The 14,121-nt window shown below is 32.0% G+C and overlaps 1 protein-coding gene across 4 annotated transcripts in view; it reads left to right on the top strand.

Moving 5' to 3' along the window:
• Positions 1–14,121, top strand: part of LRBA (LPS responsive beige-like anchor protein) — a 783,746-nt gene that overhangs the window by 486,483 nt on the left and 283,142 nt on the right. For all 4 annotated transcript variants that reach the window (XM_072621222.1, XM_072621224.1, XM_072621221.1 and 1 more), the window contains one exon: positions 6,647–6,771. In XM_072621222.1, the coding sequence (XP_072477323.1) occupies positions 6,647–6,771 (125 nt within the window). The remainder of the gene's footprint in view (positions 1–6,646; positions 6,772–14,121) is intronic.

Genomic DNA, 14,121 nt, shown 5'->3' with positions numbered 1-14,121 from the left:
TTTCCCTTACAGTTTATCAAGGAATTTGTTGTAATGTACAGAGGTAAAGTAGCTAGTTATTGACAGAATTACAACTATAATAATAACTTGCTACTTACTGGTGCAAACCTTTTCCCACTATATTATGGTATATGCATTATTTATACAGTATTGATAAATGCGAATATTCCTATAATATCACTCCTAGTATCTAATAGAATAATGGAATTTTAGAGTTGGGAAAGACTTTAAGAATCATTTAAATTAGCACTTACAGTTGGGTTCTACTCTTCGTTAAGCTATTTCCTGCTTGAAATTTCCCATGACAAGAGCTACTGAGATATCTATCTACTGAGATAGCCCAGTTCATTTTTGGATAGCCCTCATCATTAGTCCTTTTTAAAATATGTGACAACCTGCCTCCCTATAATTTTGAACCGTAGGTACTAGTTTTGTCCTTTGGAGTCAAATAAAATAAGTCCAGTGCCTTTCCCAAGTTATACTTCTTCAGATACTGGAAGACAGCTTATTTTGTTTCCATGCAAGTTTTCTTTAGGTCAAATATGCCTAATCCCTCATATGATTATCATATAACATGGTTCTGAGTCCCATCATCAACCTCATCATCTTCCTGATAATCCTCTTTACTAAAGTAATGCTGTTTACTAATATAAAGTATGATATCAAACCCTGAAAGAAAAATAACACAGCTAGAGTCGTTAGGCTTGATAAGATCATAGTGTCATAGATTTAGAGCTGTCACAAACCTTGGAGGCCATATAATCCATTGAAAATGAGCCTCAGAAAAGTCAAATGCTGGCCCCAAATCACCCAAGCACTAATCAGATCTGGAGTTTGAATCTTTGTCTTCTGACTGACTCAAAATCTAATACTCTTTCCACTGTACTGTATTGCCTCCTTCATTCCTTCCTCCCTCCCTTCTTCTCTCTCTCTTTCTCCCTCCTTCCCTCCCTCTCCTTTTCTCTTCCCTTCCTCTCCTTTTCTCTTCCCTTCCTTCTTCCTTCTATTTCTCCTCTCCTTCCATTTCTTTCCCTTCCTTATTCTGCAGCTGACAAAAATGTACAGTTGTTTTTGTATCCCCATTACTTAGCGTGTACTAGACCCTTAGAGTAGGAATTTTCCTTGTTTCAGACTCTATACTTCTATTAATGCAGTGTGAAAATACATTAACCCTTTTTGGCATTGATGTCAACTCTTGATTTATGCTGAGATAGTCCAATAATAAATAATATGCCATTACACTCATGTCCTATAATTTCTTCAGCCATTAATTAATTGATTCGCACCCCCTTAAATTCCATTTTTTTATCACCACAAAACAAACTTTTATAAACATTTCACATATGTATGATCTTTTCTATTTTTTTTTTATCTCTTTGGGATAAAGACTTACGAGTGGTATAGATAGCTAGGCCAAAGCCCATGCACTGTTTTGTAACTTTTGGGTTATAATTCCAAATTTCTTTCCAGAATAACTCTCTTATTTACAGTTAGTGGTTCTACTAGCAATTTGTTAATTTGCCTGCTTTCCAGCAAGTTCTGCAATATTTGTTATTTTCCTTATTTTTTAATCACCTTTCCAATGGGCGTCAGGTGGAACCTCAAAGTTGCTTTCATTTGTATTTCTCTAAGTATTAATGATTTGGAACGTTTTTTTCATACACCTTCATACCTTTGATTTCTCCTTCAGAAAGTTCACGTCATTATTTTTGACCATTTATCATTTAGGGACCTAGCTCTTATTCTTAAATATTTAAATCAAATAAGGTCAACAAGCATTTTTTAAAATGGCCACTCTTTGCCAGGCACTGCTTTCTTGGAAATGACACCCTTATTTAAAAGAAAAAAAACTTGCTATAAAGATTTGCCCCCAGTTAATGGTTTTCTTTCTCATTTTAACTACCTTAGATTTTTCCGTGCAAATCCTTTTTTTTTTTTTTAATTTTATATCATTAAAACTCCATTTTTATCTTGTGCGAGCTTTTTCTTTGTTTTTAGGGGGAAGGGAATAGATCATGAAGTTTTCCCCTATCCACAGATCTTAAAGATAATTTCGTCTTAGCTTCTCTAATTTTCTCCTGGTATCACATTTTAAGTATAAGTCATGTGTACTTTTGGAGTTTACTTTGGTACTTACTGTGAGATATTGATCTAAACTTAATTTGTGTCAGACTGATGAATATTTTTCCCAGGAATTTTTGTTAAATAGTAATGCCTTATCTCAGTAACTAGGGTCTTCAGATTCATCAAACACTAGGCTACTATGCTAGTTTGCTTCTGTATTTTGTGTGCCTAATCTTTTCCACTAATCAACCTCTCTCTCTCTTAGCCAGTACCAATTTGTTTAATTGATCACTGTGTTAAAGCATAGTTTGAAATCTAATACTGATAGACTCCCATTTCTTCCAGCTCTTTCTCACTATTACCTTTGATATTCTTAGACTTTAGTTCTTTCTTATGAATATCTATTATATTTTTTCTAATTCTGTAAAATAATCCTTTGGTAGTTTGATTACTGTGATTCTGAATAAAAAATAATTTAAGATGTTATCATTTTCATTCCAATGCCTCAGCCTATCTTTGAACAATTAATATTTCTCAAATAATTTAGCTCTATCTTTATTTCTGCAAGAATACTTTTATAGGATTCAAAGTGTTGGATTCATGTAGTTCTTGGATATATTGGTAAATACCCAAGTATTTGATAACTTGTGTAGGTATTTTGAATGGAATTTCTTCTTCTAGTTCTTCATGGTGGCTTGTATTGCTAATATACAAGAATACTGATGATTTGTGTGGATTTAATGTATATCCTGCAAATTTTTTGCATTTCAGTCAACTTTTTAGTTCTTTTTTCAAGTTTTCTAAGTCATCATTGTCTGCAAAACCCAGTGATTATATATGCTCTGTGCCCATATATTCCCTTGATTTCTCTTTTCTTGTTTTTTGGCTATAGCTGGCATTTCTGCATTAAATAAATACTGATGATATTGTATATCTTTGTTTTGCCCTTGACCTTATTGGAATGGCTAAAACTTTTTGGTTCTCCATTTCTAATCTACTTTATTAGTTACCCTCCCTTGCTTTGAGCCATCCACAAATTTTAAAGGTATACTATCATTTTTTTGCTCCACATCATTAAAATGTTGATCAGTGCATGACCAGTGATGACTAAAATTCTATGGTGAGGGACATTCATGGGGCACTTCTACCTTTTGAATTTAGTTCAGAATGATAGCAGCAAGTTAATGAGCAAGACAGTTTATTAATTTTTACAGTGCTTCCCTAAAATGGGAAAGTAGTTTTGGATGTAGTAGAACACACTTTTAATCTGTGCTACTTGGGGAGGCTGAGGCGAATACTTCATGAGCTTGGGAGTAGGACTAAAGTTGATCAGTTGTTTGCAGTAAGTTCAGCCCCATGATGGTAGGAAGGGAGGGAGGGTACTACAGGCAGCGTAAAGAGGATAGGAGACAAAAGTATCATGGATTGTAAATGGAGCAAGTCAAAACTTTCATGTAGTTCAGTAGGGGGTTTTGAGCAGTGAGTAGTTAGTGAAATTCTAGTATGGCCAAGATCAAGAGAGACTTCACCTTTCTCCACGTGTCCCTTCCTGCATACCTTCTCCCCAGGGTGGGGCGCGTGTGTGTGTGTGTGTGTGTGTGTGTGTGTGTGTGTGTGTGTGGTATCTACTCTCATTTCTTCTGCTAAAGTAGTTGGACAAATCATTTATTACGTCTAGGCCTCTTTTTTCCCCATTTATGAAATGAGAGGGTTGGATGAAATTCTTTCTATTTTAAAGTTATAATGATTTTGAAACAAAAACTTTGCTTTTAAACAAATTTAAATGTAGTACACAGATACGTTTTGGAAAAAATTATCTATAAATAATACTGTGTTTTGTTATACCACAATATCATATTAATATTATTTGAAGATATTGCAAAAATTTCCTTGCTAAGAAAAATTTTAGCAATCTTTAATCCATGAACTTTTCATTTAATTAATTTGAGCAATATGTGAATTTTTTTTTGGCAATACATAAACTCACATTATCCTGTGAATTAGTTCCTGTGATAACCAGTGACCACTTCCCAATTTATTTGTCTATTTCTATGAATATTATTTGGTATTTTAAAATGTTTTCTAATACTCTGCAGATAAATTCAAATATGATATTTTGTTGATTATAAATATTAACTTATTTGATAATTAGCAAATGATGTGATAATTTATTCAGTTTTGTACAGTAGAATAAAATTATTGCACATGTGCTTTAATTTCATTTGAATTAGTCTTAACTATTCATACATGTGCTAGTGTCCATTGTCACCTAATTGTGATGTAATTTTATTGTAGCAGTTTAAGAGCTCTAATAATTTTAATTATTATCTAGAAGAATAACATCATTTAATTTGAGCAAAAGTACAAGCAGGATGGATGACTGACAAATTAATAATTTACCATCTTTTCATAACACTGTAGCATGAAATATTAGAAAGATTGATGGCAGAAAAGGTTAACAAATTTTAGCCGCTTTCATTAGCTTTTTCATTGTCATATGTTTGTGGAACTGACTGAAATAAGCTTTGTAGGCTATCCAGTCTAGGGAACTAATTACTTGTGCCGATTGCTGTACTGATGAATAGACTCTCATTGTATCTTTCCCCTGAAGATGAGCAGCAGTGTGTGATTCACGGCTGCATCCTGGCTGATGTTTGATAATAATTTTAACAGATAAATGTAGGAAGGCAGAATGATGAAGTACCTATCCTGGCTCTGTGACTACCAAAGGCATCCACAAAAACAGCTGTGCTCTGCCTTTTTAAAACATCATTAATGGGAAATTTTAAGTTATTAATTGAGCTTCAAGTAAATGACTTTTCCTCATCTATACGTATAACATACTCTAAGGTATTTTCAACTGTTCTTTTCAAGAAATAACTGTAATTTTATTTTAAAATTAAATAATTAACCATATCACATAAATGAAACTGTAGGAAAGCTATTATATGCATATCTATTATATGTGTATATGTATGCATATGGACATATGTAACACATACATATTAATTATAGATACATTTTAATGATAAGAATATAGTCTGTTAGCATTTCCTTCCCTATTTGTATCATATTCTTCCCCCTCCTCATAGTAACGATCAAAACCAACGAAGGACATATATAGGTATCCATGATTTTTTTTAATCCCAATATTCTCAGAAAAGAGGTACCAAAAACACTGTAGGCCTATCGCTTTAAAAAAAAGGTATTAAGAAAATTAATAATTTCTTGCATATTCTCTTCTTGAAGTGAATTTGAATGACTTAATTTGTAAAATTATAGCTGTCTAGACCCTGCTTTGTTTTTAGATTTATTCTTTGATATGCAGGGAATATCAATATCATTTTTAGTATTTTGAGCTGTAAATTAGTCAAGGATACTAATTTGTCACAGCTGACAGGCACACAATTTTATTAGCTCATGAAATACAAGTGAGGTTTTATTTTGTATTTATCATTCTAGCAGAAGTTCCAATTATGGAGAAATTTTTTATTTTACCATTACTACAGCTCTTCAAGCTTTCGATTTTTTTTTTTTGCTAGCAAATTACACCACAGGTGTTTCCATTCTATGCTGCCTTGCATATTAGGACTTTTAATTTTACTGTTTTCCTAAAAAAATATTTTTCAGTGTTCCAGTTAAAAATTAGCTTTAAACAAAGAAACATCATTACAGAAAACACTTTACATGTTTGAAAAAATACAATGGAAGATTAATTTAGCATAACCTTTAAAAAGTAAATTTCAAGAAGTATGTTTTCCATACAGCAATTATTGCACATCATATAGCATGTAGTTTTTAATTAAATATAAAAACATAATACTTGAAACAGAAATCCAATCTGATTTGCTTGAAAATAGATTGCTGTTTCACTCTCCTGCAATGGTTTATTTAAAAACAGTAAATGGAAAAGAAATGCATTTTCTTGTGTTGTTCTAAGCCTCAGGGGCTAAATGTAATGAATATTTTAAGAGATTATTTTAATTAAATTCCTGCACATCTAAACAGAGCAATATTTTATTATCACATACATAACCATGTAACTGAGGTATTCATTAAAGTTAACACTTTCTGGACCAAGCATTCATAGTATGATTTACTGACCTTGTGCAAAAAGGCACAAATTAGGAAGAAAAATGAAGGGGGACAGACTTTGATTAATATAGGTAATGTTATACCATATTTATAATAGCCTTTTCCCTATTCTGGTTTATAAATGCAGTCACTGAGAAAGGTGCCCTGCTGAGGTTGAAATGAGGCTGAAATCGGAGCACATGCCACGAGAGTGTGGGGAAACTGATCACACTGTCAGCAATTCATTTCAAAATGATGTATTTAGTGCTCATTTCACCTTCCAAGAAAAAAGGGAAAGGAGTTCCTTAGACTGGAAGGTGATATTGTTATTTTCAAGGACATACCTAAGTAAAAGATTGCAGCAATGGAGGGGAGGGGGTGTTTAACAGGGATTGGATGGGGAGAAGGAAAAAGGGCAGAGCAGACAAGGAGAGCTTTATGCAGAAATTCAGTGCTACCACGCTGTTTGATAATTGCTAACATATGTGGCTCCTCTGTTTCATTGTAGTCGTCCTCGTGAGTTCTGGCGCCTTGACTACTGGGAAGATGACTTGCGGCGCCGGCGACGATTTGTGCGTAACCCTCTTGGATCGACACATCCTGAAGCGACACTAAAAACAGCCGTGGAACACGGTCAGTGTTAAAACACTTCTTGCCCATATCAGCAGGTACAGTACTTGGTAATGAAGAACAGAGCTTCATTACTGCAAGGCCTTGTAAAACAGTTCAACACTACATTTCAGAGTTATTTTAACCACAAATAAAACAAGTAGTTACTTTTTCATAGACAGCATAATGTCTGTAACCTTGTGGTGTTTAAGTGTACGTACGAAATACGTTAAGCATGCAACATTTTTATAATAGACCCTTTGTCTCTAGAGTTGTAAGCTAAAATTATTTTTAATGACACATTTAGCTTTGAGTTCTTTGCCTTCATCAAGTAAAAGACTGCTAATTAATTTAATTACTTTAATATAAGAAAGACAACATTACCAAAACCACTTTGAGGCACTCCTGGGCATATATGGTTTTTCCTTAACTGCTGAATTTTAACTTGAGATTCCATTGAGAGGTGAAGGGATGGTAATAAACGTCCAAGTGCCCTGCCCTAGGTAGTTTCTAAGCCTTGATTTGTAGATGGTAAAGATAGATGGCTAGTGAATAGACATCATTTTCCTGTGTTACTATTCAGCATCATCTTGTTAACTGAGCTCAACAAAACATTTTCCCCCTTTATGTTGTAATGCATATTATCCGAGTTTTCATTCAGGATCAATTTTTAGAAGCTGTCTGATAAGCCAATGGGAATGAATGAGTAGAAATACTGATAATTCCTTTGGGTTGAACAAGTTCTTTACCTTGATCATGCACTTAGAATTATTATTTCATGATTTTGAAAGTTATTTAAGATACATAGTTAAGGAAAATATAAAGTTTACTCACGCTTAACTTTTTTTGGTTGTTAGTAAAACTCACTACATACCTTAATATTGTTCTTTTTTAAATACAAGTAATATTTTAATTTTTTTCATACCTGCCATTTAAAATGTCAAGGTTTGTATTTATATTTATAAGGTTAAAGTTCAAAATACAAAGGAAATACTAATTTAAGGCAATTAAGAATATTGTTGAGATCTAGATGAAAAGAATATAATGTTGGGTTTGGCCTCAGCCAGGCAGCTTAACCTCTTGCACTCAGCCTTAAAGAGCCATTTCTGGAAGAAAATGTCTACAATATGTCATCAGATATAACACCAAATGTGACATCAGTCCTTTAAAATAAATGGCCATACAGAGAATAGTCAATAACAAAGTGATCTAAAAGCAATGAGTCCCAGAGCCTTATATCTTCCAACGGTAGGAGGAGGGGAAGGAGAAACAAAATGTCGAATTAATTAGGCCACTTCTGCTTTGGGGGTTTTTATTATTTTGTGTGTGTGGCGGTACTATGGATTTTAGGGTAGACTGTATTTCTTGGTTAATGACCCTTACATTTAAAAGATCTGCTAATTATTAAAAAGAATTTTATTCCATTTGAGCAAAAAAGAACTTAGACTTCTTGAGAAATAAGTTTTATCGACATTTTAAGAATTTTTCTTACATCTTTTCTTTCATTTAGTAAGGATTTTTTTCATTTTTTGCTTTGATAAACCATTTGTTTTCACAAAATTTCTTTACTGCACAAATGGGGTTAAAGTTTATTTTCTAAAGTCGTTCATAAATGAGCAAAACAATATGGTTTTCATTCATTGAAATTAAAATAATCCCTCAAATTTACTCCTTATACATATTTTATTTTCAGACTAAGGCTTTTTAAATTCCTACCACAAAAATAATAAATTGAACTGTCCGTTCAGACGACACAAGTGTCTGCTTACCTATGTGAGGGCCCTTAACGGTAGTTTTGTTATAAGGAAATAAAGTTGTCTCCTCGCATGTCTGGTCTGCTACGATCTTGCAGTGATAAGACATTGGAGTGACTTACTTTCTAATAATCATCACCCCTTACATTAATACCTTTTATTAAATTTATTAGGAAGAGTAACTCGGTTTTTAAGGTATTAATGAAAAAGGTTAAAATCATATGTTATTTTTTTATCTTAAAAGTTTTAATTTAATTCCTTGAAACAGAAAGCTGGGTTAAAACATTTGATATTGTCTTTTTTAGTAATATTTCTGCACTTCTTCTCTAGTGACAATCAATGTGTAAGGAAGATTTTGAAGTACAAGAACATGTGAAAAAGAAATAATTTTAATAGAAAAATATTCATTTTTGTTTATTTCTTCTACATTTCTAATTCAAGTTTTTGTTGTTGTATTTCACCTAAAAATCAAACACCAACTGAATGCGCAGACAGATTTAGGTATCTTTCTCACTGAAATTTGTGATTCATCCTTAGTTTAACTTTTGAAAGATGCTAATTATACTTTTCTATTTTTTAAAGAACAATAAAAATAATGTGACGTAAAGGAAGTTCTGGAAATCAATCCCTTAGTGCTTCTGTGTGATTTATTTTGAATATATAAAATAATCATTAAAATATAATTTTATCAATTTATTCTGGTTTCAACAATATAAGCACAATTTTTTGAGTAATATTTGTTTTAAGAAGCTATTTTGAATAAGTTAAAAAGTTGAATATTCAAAATGAAGAATAGCTTAAAAAGAAACCCTGGGAAAGAGAGAGAGAGGGAGGGGGAGGGGGAGGCGGAAGGAGAGAGGCGGAGGGAGGGAGAGGTGACCAAAGATGTTACAATATCCTGTAACAGATAAAAGTGTACTGAGGAAAAATGTTTACATTTAACCAGTCTTTCTGTATTTCCCATTGTTTTATATCTGTCATAGAAGGTTGACTTCATTATATGGATACTGTATCTTTAAAGTAAAGAATCATGGAGCTCCATACACTGTACTAATAGAAGAGAAAAGCATCCAAAGGGAAATCTTGTTGGAGATTACTTATGTATTTTAGTTGTTAGCGCCATCTTTTCCAGGGATTGATTTGATTTGAAGGAAAGCCTCTGGTGCAAAGGTGGCTGAGTAAATACCTGAAGACTAATGTTCTCTGTTCTCACGATCAATACCAGCCCCATGACTCTACTTCTGGCTACCTTCTAGTTAAAAACAAATTTTTTAATTCTGACAATTTAATTGCCCTGCCCAAGTTCACATTAACTTGCTTTGGGGAAAGGAGATTTAGGTAATTTTTCAAAAAGAGAGCCTCCAAAGTAGTTATTTGTAAAAGTCATTGTTGCAGTGTAGAATTTTTTTAAACTTTGTAAACACTATTATATCCTCAAATGAAAATAAAAACGATGTTTAAATTTTGTGAAAATGGTCTATACCAGGTAAAAATTAATATTTTGATTTCTAGAGATTTAAATTTTCCATATGTATGTATGCATGTATATATACATATGTAATATGTACTAGATACATATATGTAATTATTAAATATTTATTAGCATTCAAATACAGGGTACTTAATAGATTTACTGATATTGCCCTATTCTTATTATAGAATTTTAGAGCTAACAAGGATATTAACAATCCAATACCCGTATTTTACAAATCAGTAAACTCGAGACCCAGAGAAATTATTTATATGCATATGGTCACACAATTAGTGACAGAGATGAGATTAAAATATAAGTCGTCTGACTTCTGATAAATGACTTTTATACGCTGTCATACTTATGTTTAATTTAAAACTTATTGTTTAATTTAGCTGACATTTTACCATCAAATTAAAAGAAAAAAAAGTAGGTTTAACATTCAATTATGATAACTTATTAGCAAGGTTCCACTTAAATGTAGGTGATAAAATGAATCCTCCTTAGAATAATTGCAGAAATGTGCTATAACTATATATAATTACTTTAAAAATTAAAAAAATTAACATTGCCTATGCCATCTAAAGGAGAAAACAATTTCTCATTGTTGTCATTGCTTTTTAGTCAGATTCTATAAATAGCAGATCACACTCTTATCCTTTGCCTTTTGTAGATGTTCATCTAGCAAAATTTCTTGTAATACAAGTATGTTTCTTTGTAGATTGTTATGAATACTTTCTTAGGTAAATGGGTAACAGAATCATTAGCTGGAAATTGTCATCCCAGGTAAATATGGAGTGTTATTTATCCTGCTTACCAAGCATTATGATAAGTTTGAAATCATATTACATTTAGAGTTATCATATCAGTTCTGTTTTAATTTTTTGTTATAATAAGTAATAGTGCAAAATAATTCAAGAAACAGGTTTTTGAACCAGCCAGATTATGCCATAATCAAGTACTCAAAATACTTCTGTCTCTTTAGCAACCAAAATATACTGTTCTCTCTCTTGATGTAGCTGTTTCTAGAATTCCATATTCATCAGGAAAAACAGGAGTTGCTTTTTCAGTAATGACAGTAGGTTGCTTTAAGCTATCTATACTTTCTTGAGCTTATCTCATGCCCCCAGTACCCTTCTTTTTAAATGGCATAAGTATTTACATATAATATTATATATTTTCTAAATTATTCCAAAGAGTATTAATTTTATCTCCTAAATAATGAAGGCAGGGGCATATCTCTAGAATCTCCACAGAGTTGAGCTTTGGTAGCCCTCACCATCTGGTGTACAGGTAAATCTACCGTAGAAATCTGTGAAGTCTGTTATTTCAGTAGTTGAGATGACAAATTTTGCTTTGAATAATGTAATTATTCTTGAAAGGGTATGGTGCCTAAGATTTTGGTGCACAATCTCCTCCTGCTCACCTTCTGAAATATTAACTGTGGCAGTTTGCTAATTAAGGAAAGGAAGAGAATCTGTGAATCCCAAACAGGGACCGTTCCCACCTACTTTTCTTAGCTTCACCCACCCTGCCCTGTAGACGAATCTACTCCTAGCCAGTGGTGCTTCAGAGCTTGCTCCAAATAGTCTCACCAACACTTGCTCGAGCTTTCTTTTGAACTTGGTACCAACTTTCAGTAATGACATATAGCTAGAGAAACTTTCTTTTTAAAAAGAAAACCCAACAAATTACTGTAGTTTTATGTAGTAACTGTAGCTTCAATAATTATTTAGTTGAATCAGTAATAAAACTGCAACAAAAACAAAACTAGATGTGGTATATTTTTACATTGTATTGCAAAAGAACTAAAAAGATTTCATTCTTAGTAACCATTTGATATCCAGAAAATTTCTTGAGTTAAGACAAAATTAAACACACAGCTTGCATTTAAATGATTCAAAAATAAGCCCTGACCTTATCAAATTAAATGGTTAGTCCATTGTGGAATACACTGACACACAAGTGAAATACAGCATTGGATACCTGTTTACAAAATGGTGATTAAATGGCATAGTGCAGCTAAAAATAAAAATGCATCCCCCTCCAATGCATATAAACATTATAATTACCTTTTATTTTTTGCTTCTAATTTTGTTCTAATTTTGAAAAAAAATCTTTAGCAGAAAGCGATTAGACCACTGAGAATTGAACAACAGCGCATGTGGTGTGTATTAGAGTACTGTTGGTAATTTTACTGCTGCTAACTTAAAATCCTCAAGGGGGAGTTAATTACAGGAAAACCATTCTAAATATCAGTAAGCTGCATATTTTCCATGACAAGAGGGTTTTTAGCTTAGATTGAACAATTCCAGAATCTGAGCTTTTTTGTTTGATAAATTTTTTAAAAAGATAAAAGTTAAAATTTCATAAAAGAAACCCATATTACTATCTTTTACATGTAACTTTTCCTTAGGTGGAATGTTATTCTGTTTGGAACAGATTGTTAACAAGATGAGAATGTATACATTATCTTTGTTTCAAACTTGAAATTGAAATTATTTAAAATTAGAAATGTCTTGGGTCATTGTACTTTATTTTGCCTTTAAATGTGCATTTATTTACCGAAAGTTTAAATCATATTATATTGTCACTAGGGACTGCCTTCCTCTGTAAATGTTTGCAGATTAAAGTTTTTCTTTTCTTTTTTTTTTTTTTTTTTCAAAATAAGCTAGTGGAACCTAAAGTCATGTATGGCAGTAATCAGGGAAAGTAATGAGCAAGTTGGTCCTGATGTGTTTGGCATATGTTCCTCAGGCTTGGATTTGGATATGTATATTTTCATAATTTATATTTTGTTTGATTTTTTTAAACCATTTTTTTACCACACTAGTTTTTTTTTTAAAGTAAAAGCAATACATGTATGCCAGCTTGTGTACTAAATGTACAAGTTATATGTTATTTTTTTCATGGCAGAAAGTAAGAAATAATCCAATAAATGTGAAGATTAACATTTTGATTGATATAACTGTCCAGCAATAGCCATTAATTTCCTTCTTTTAAGTCTCATTCTTAATTTTTATACATTTTACAAGGACTAATTTTTTAATAAGTGTGACAATATAAAATTAAAAACTTAAAAATTATTGCTTTTGGGGGGCTAATTATGTGTTTTCTCTCCAAAGTAAATATTAAAACAATGAAATAACTTCTCTTATTCAACCTAAAATTTGTGTCTTAACACAGAATATTTAATTATAACTTTTGGGGTAATATATACATTGACACTCTATTTTAAATGATGTGCAATTAAGAGGTAATAACTATCATTTATATACCTTGTTTTTTATGAAGTGTTTTATACATTTTATCTCATTTGATCTCATATATTTAAGAAAATAAGGTCTTATTCACTCCTAGATAGAATGAGGTAAATAATTTTTAAAAATTTTCCATTCTCCAACTTTTAGTTTTTACTATATTATTAAAAGAAATTATTTTATTATATTATTCATATATTTATTATATTATTAAGAGAATTTATAATCCATGCAGTAAAGTATCAGGAGAAAACTTCCATTTATCCAAAAGTAATGCCCCATTATAACAAATGGAATGAATTAGTGATAACTACAAATGAGTTGGCAGTGATATAAAAATGAATTTTTACTCTATCCATAAATAATCCATGACTACAAAATTTTGTAGACTGTATAGAATTAAAGAACTGCAAAGATCCTTAGAGACTATCTAGTCCAGCCCCTTCATTTTACAGAGGAAGAAACTAAGTCCCAAAGAGGTTGATTGAATCAGTTTGTATACCTGTGCTACAGTTTATGTTTAAAACCCATTGGATTCATTTATTTTGATAATACATGCATTCAGTGATGTCTGACTCCACCTCAGTCCCTTGTTGGGAATTTGTTTACACTGTTTAGAATCCTTTCAGTCTTTCTAAGGGAAAGCTTATGGCCTTTGTTCAAGGAATCAGGTGCACCAGCCCCAGGGATTAGATCAGGTTGGTAAAATAAGAGCATGAGAAGTCAGGGCTTTTCAGTGAAGATCCTAAACTTGCCTTTTTTTTCACATGAACTTGTAGGATTTCTGTTTACTCCAGACATGGTCTGGCTTTTGTTTGAAATCTTTTAAGGTAGCCTGTTTCCTGCAGGTCTATGGAATTGTTTTTGTCCCTTCCAACCACGCAGGCAT

This window comes from Notamacropus eugenii, chromosome 6, assembly GCF_028372415.1.
Source record: "Notamacropus eugenii isolate mMacEug1 chromosome 6, mMacEug1.pri_v2, whole genome shotgun sequence".
Taxonomy (NCBI): Eukaryota; Metazoa; Chordata; class Mammalia; order Diprotodontia; family Macropodidae; genus Notamacropus; species Notamacropus eugenii.
The sequence above is the reverse complement of the archived record's forward strand: the minus strand, read 5'-3'. Positions and strand labels throughout refer to the sequence as shown.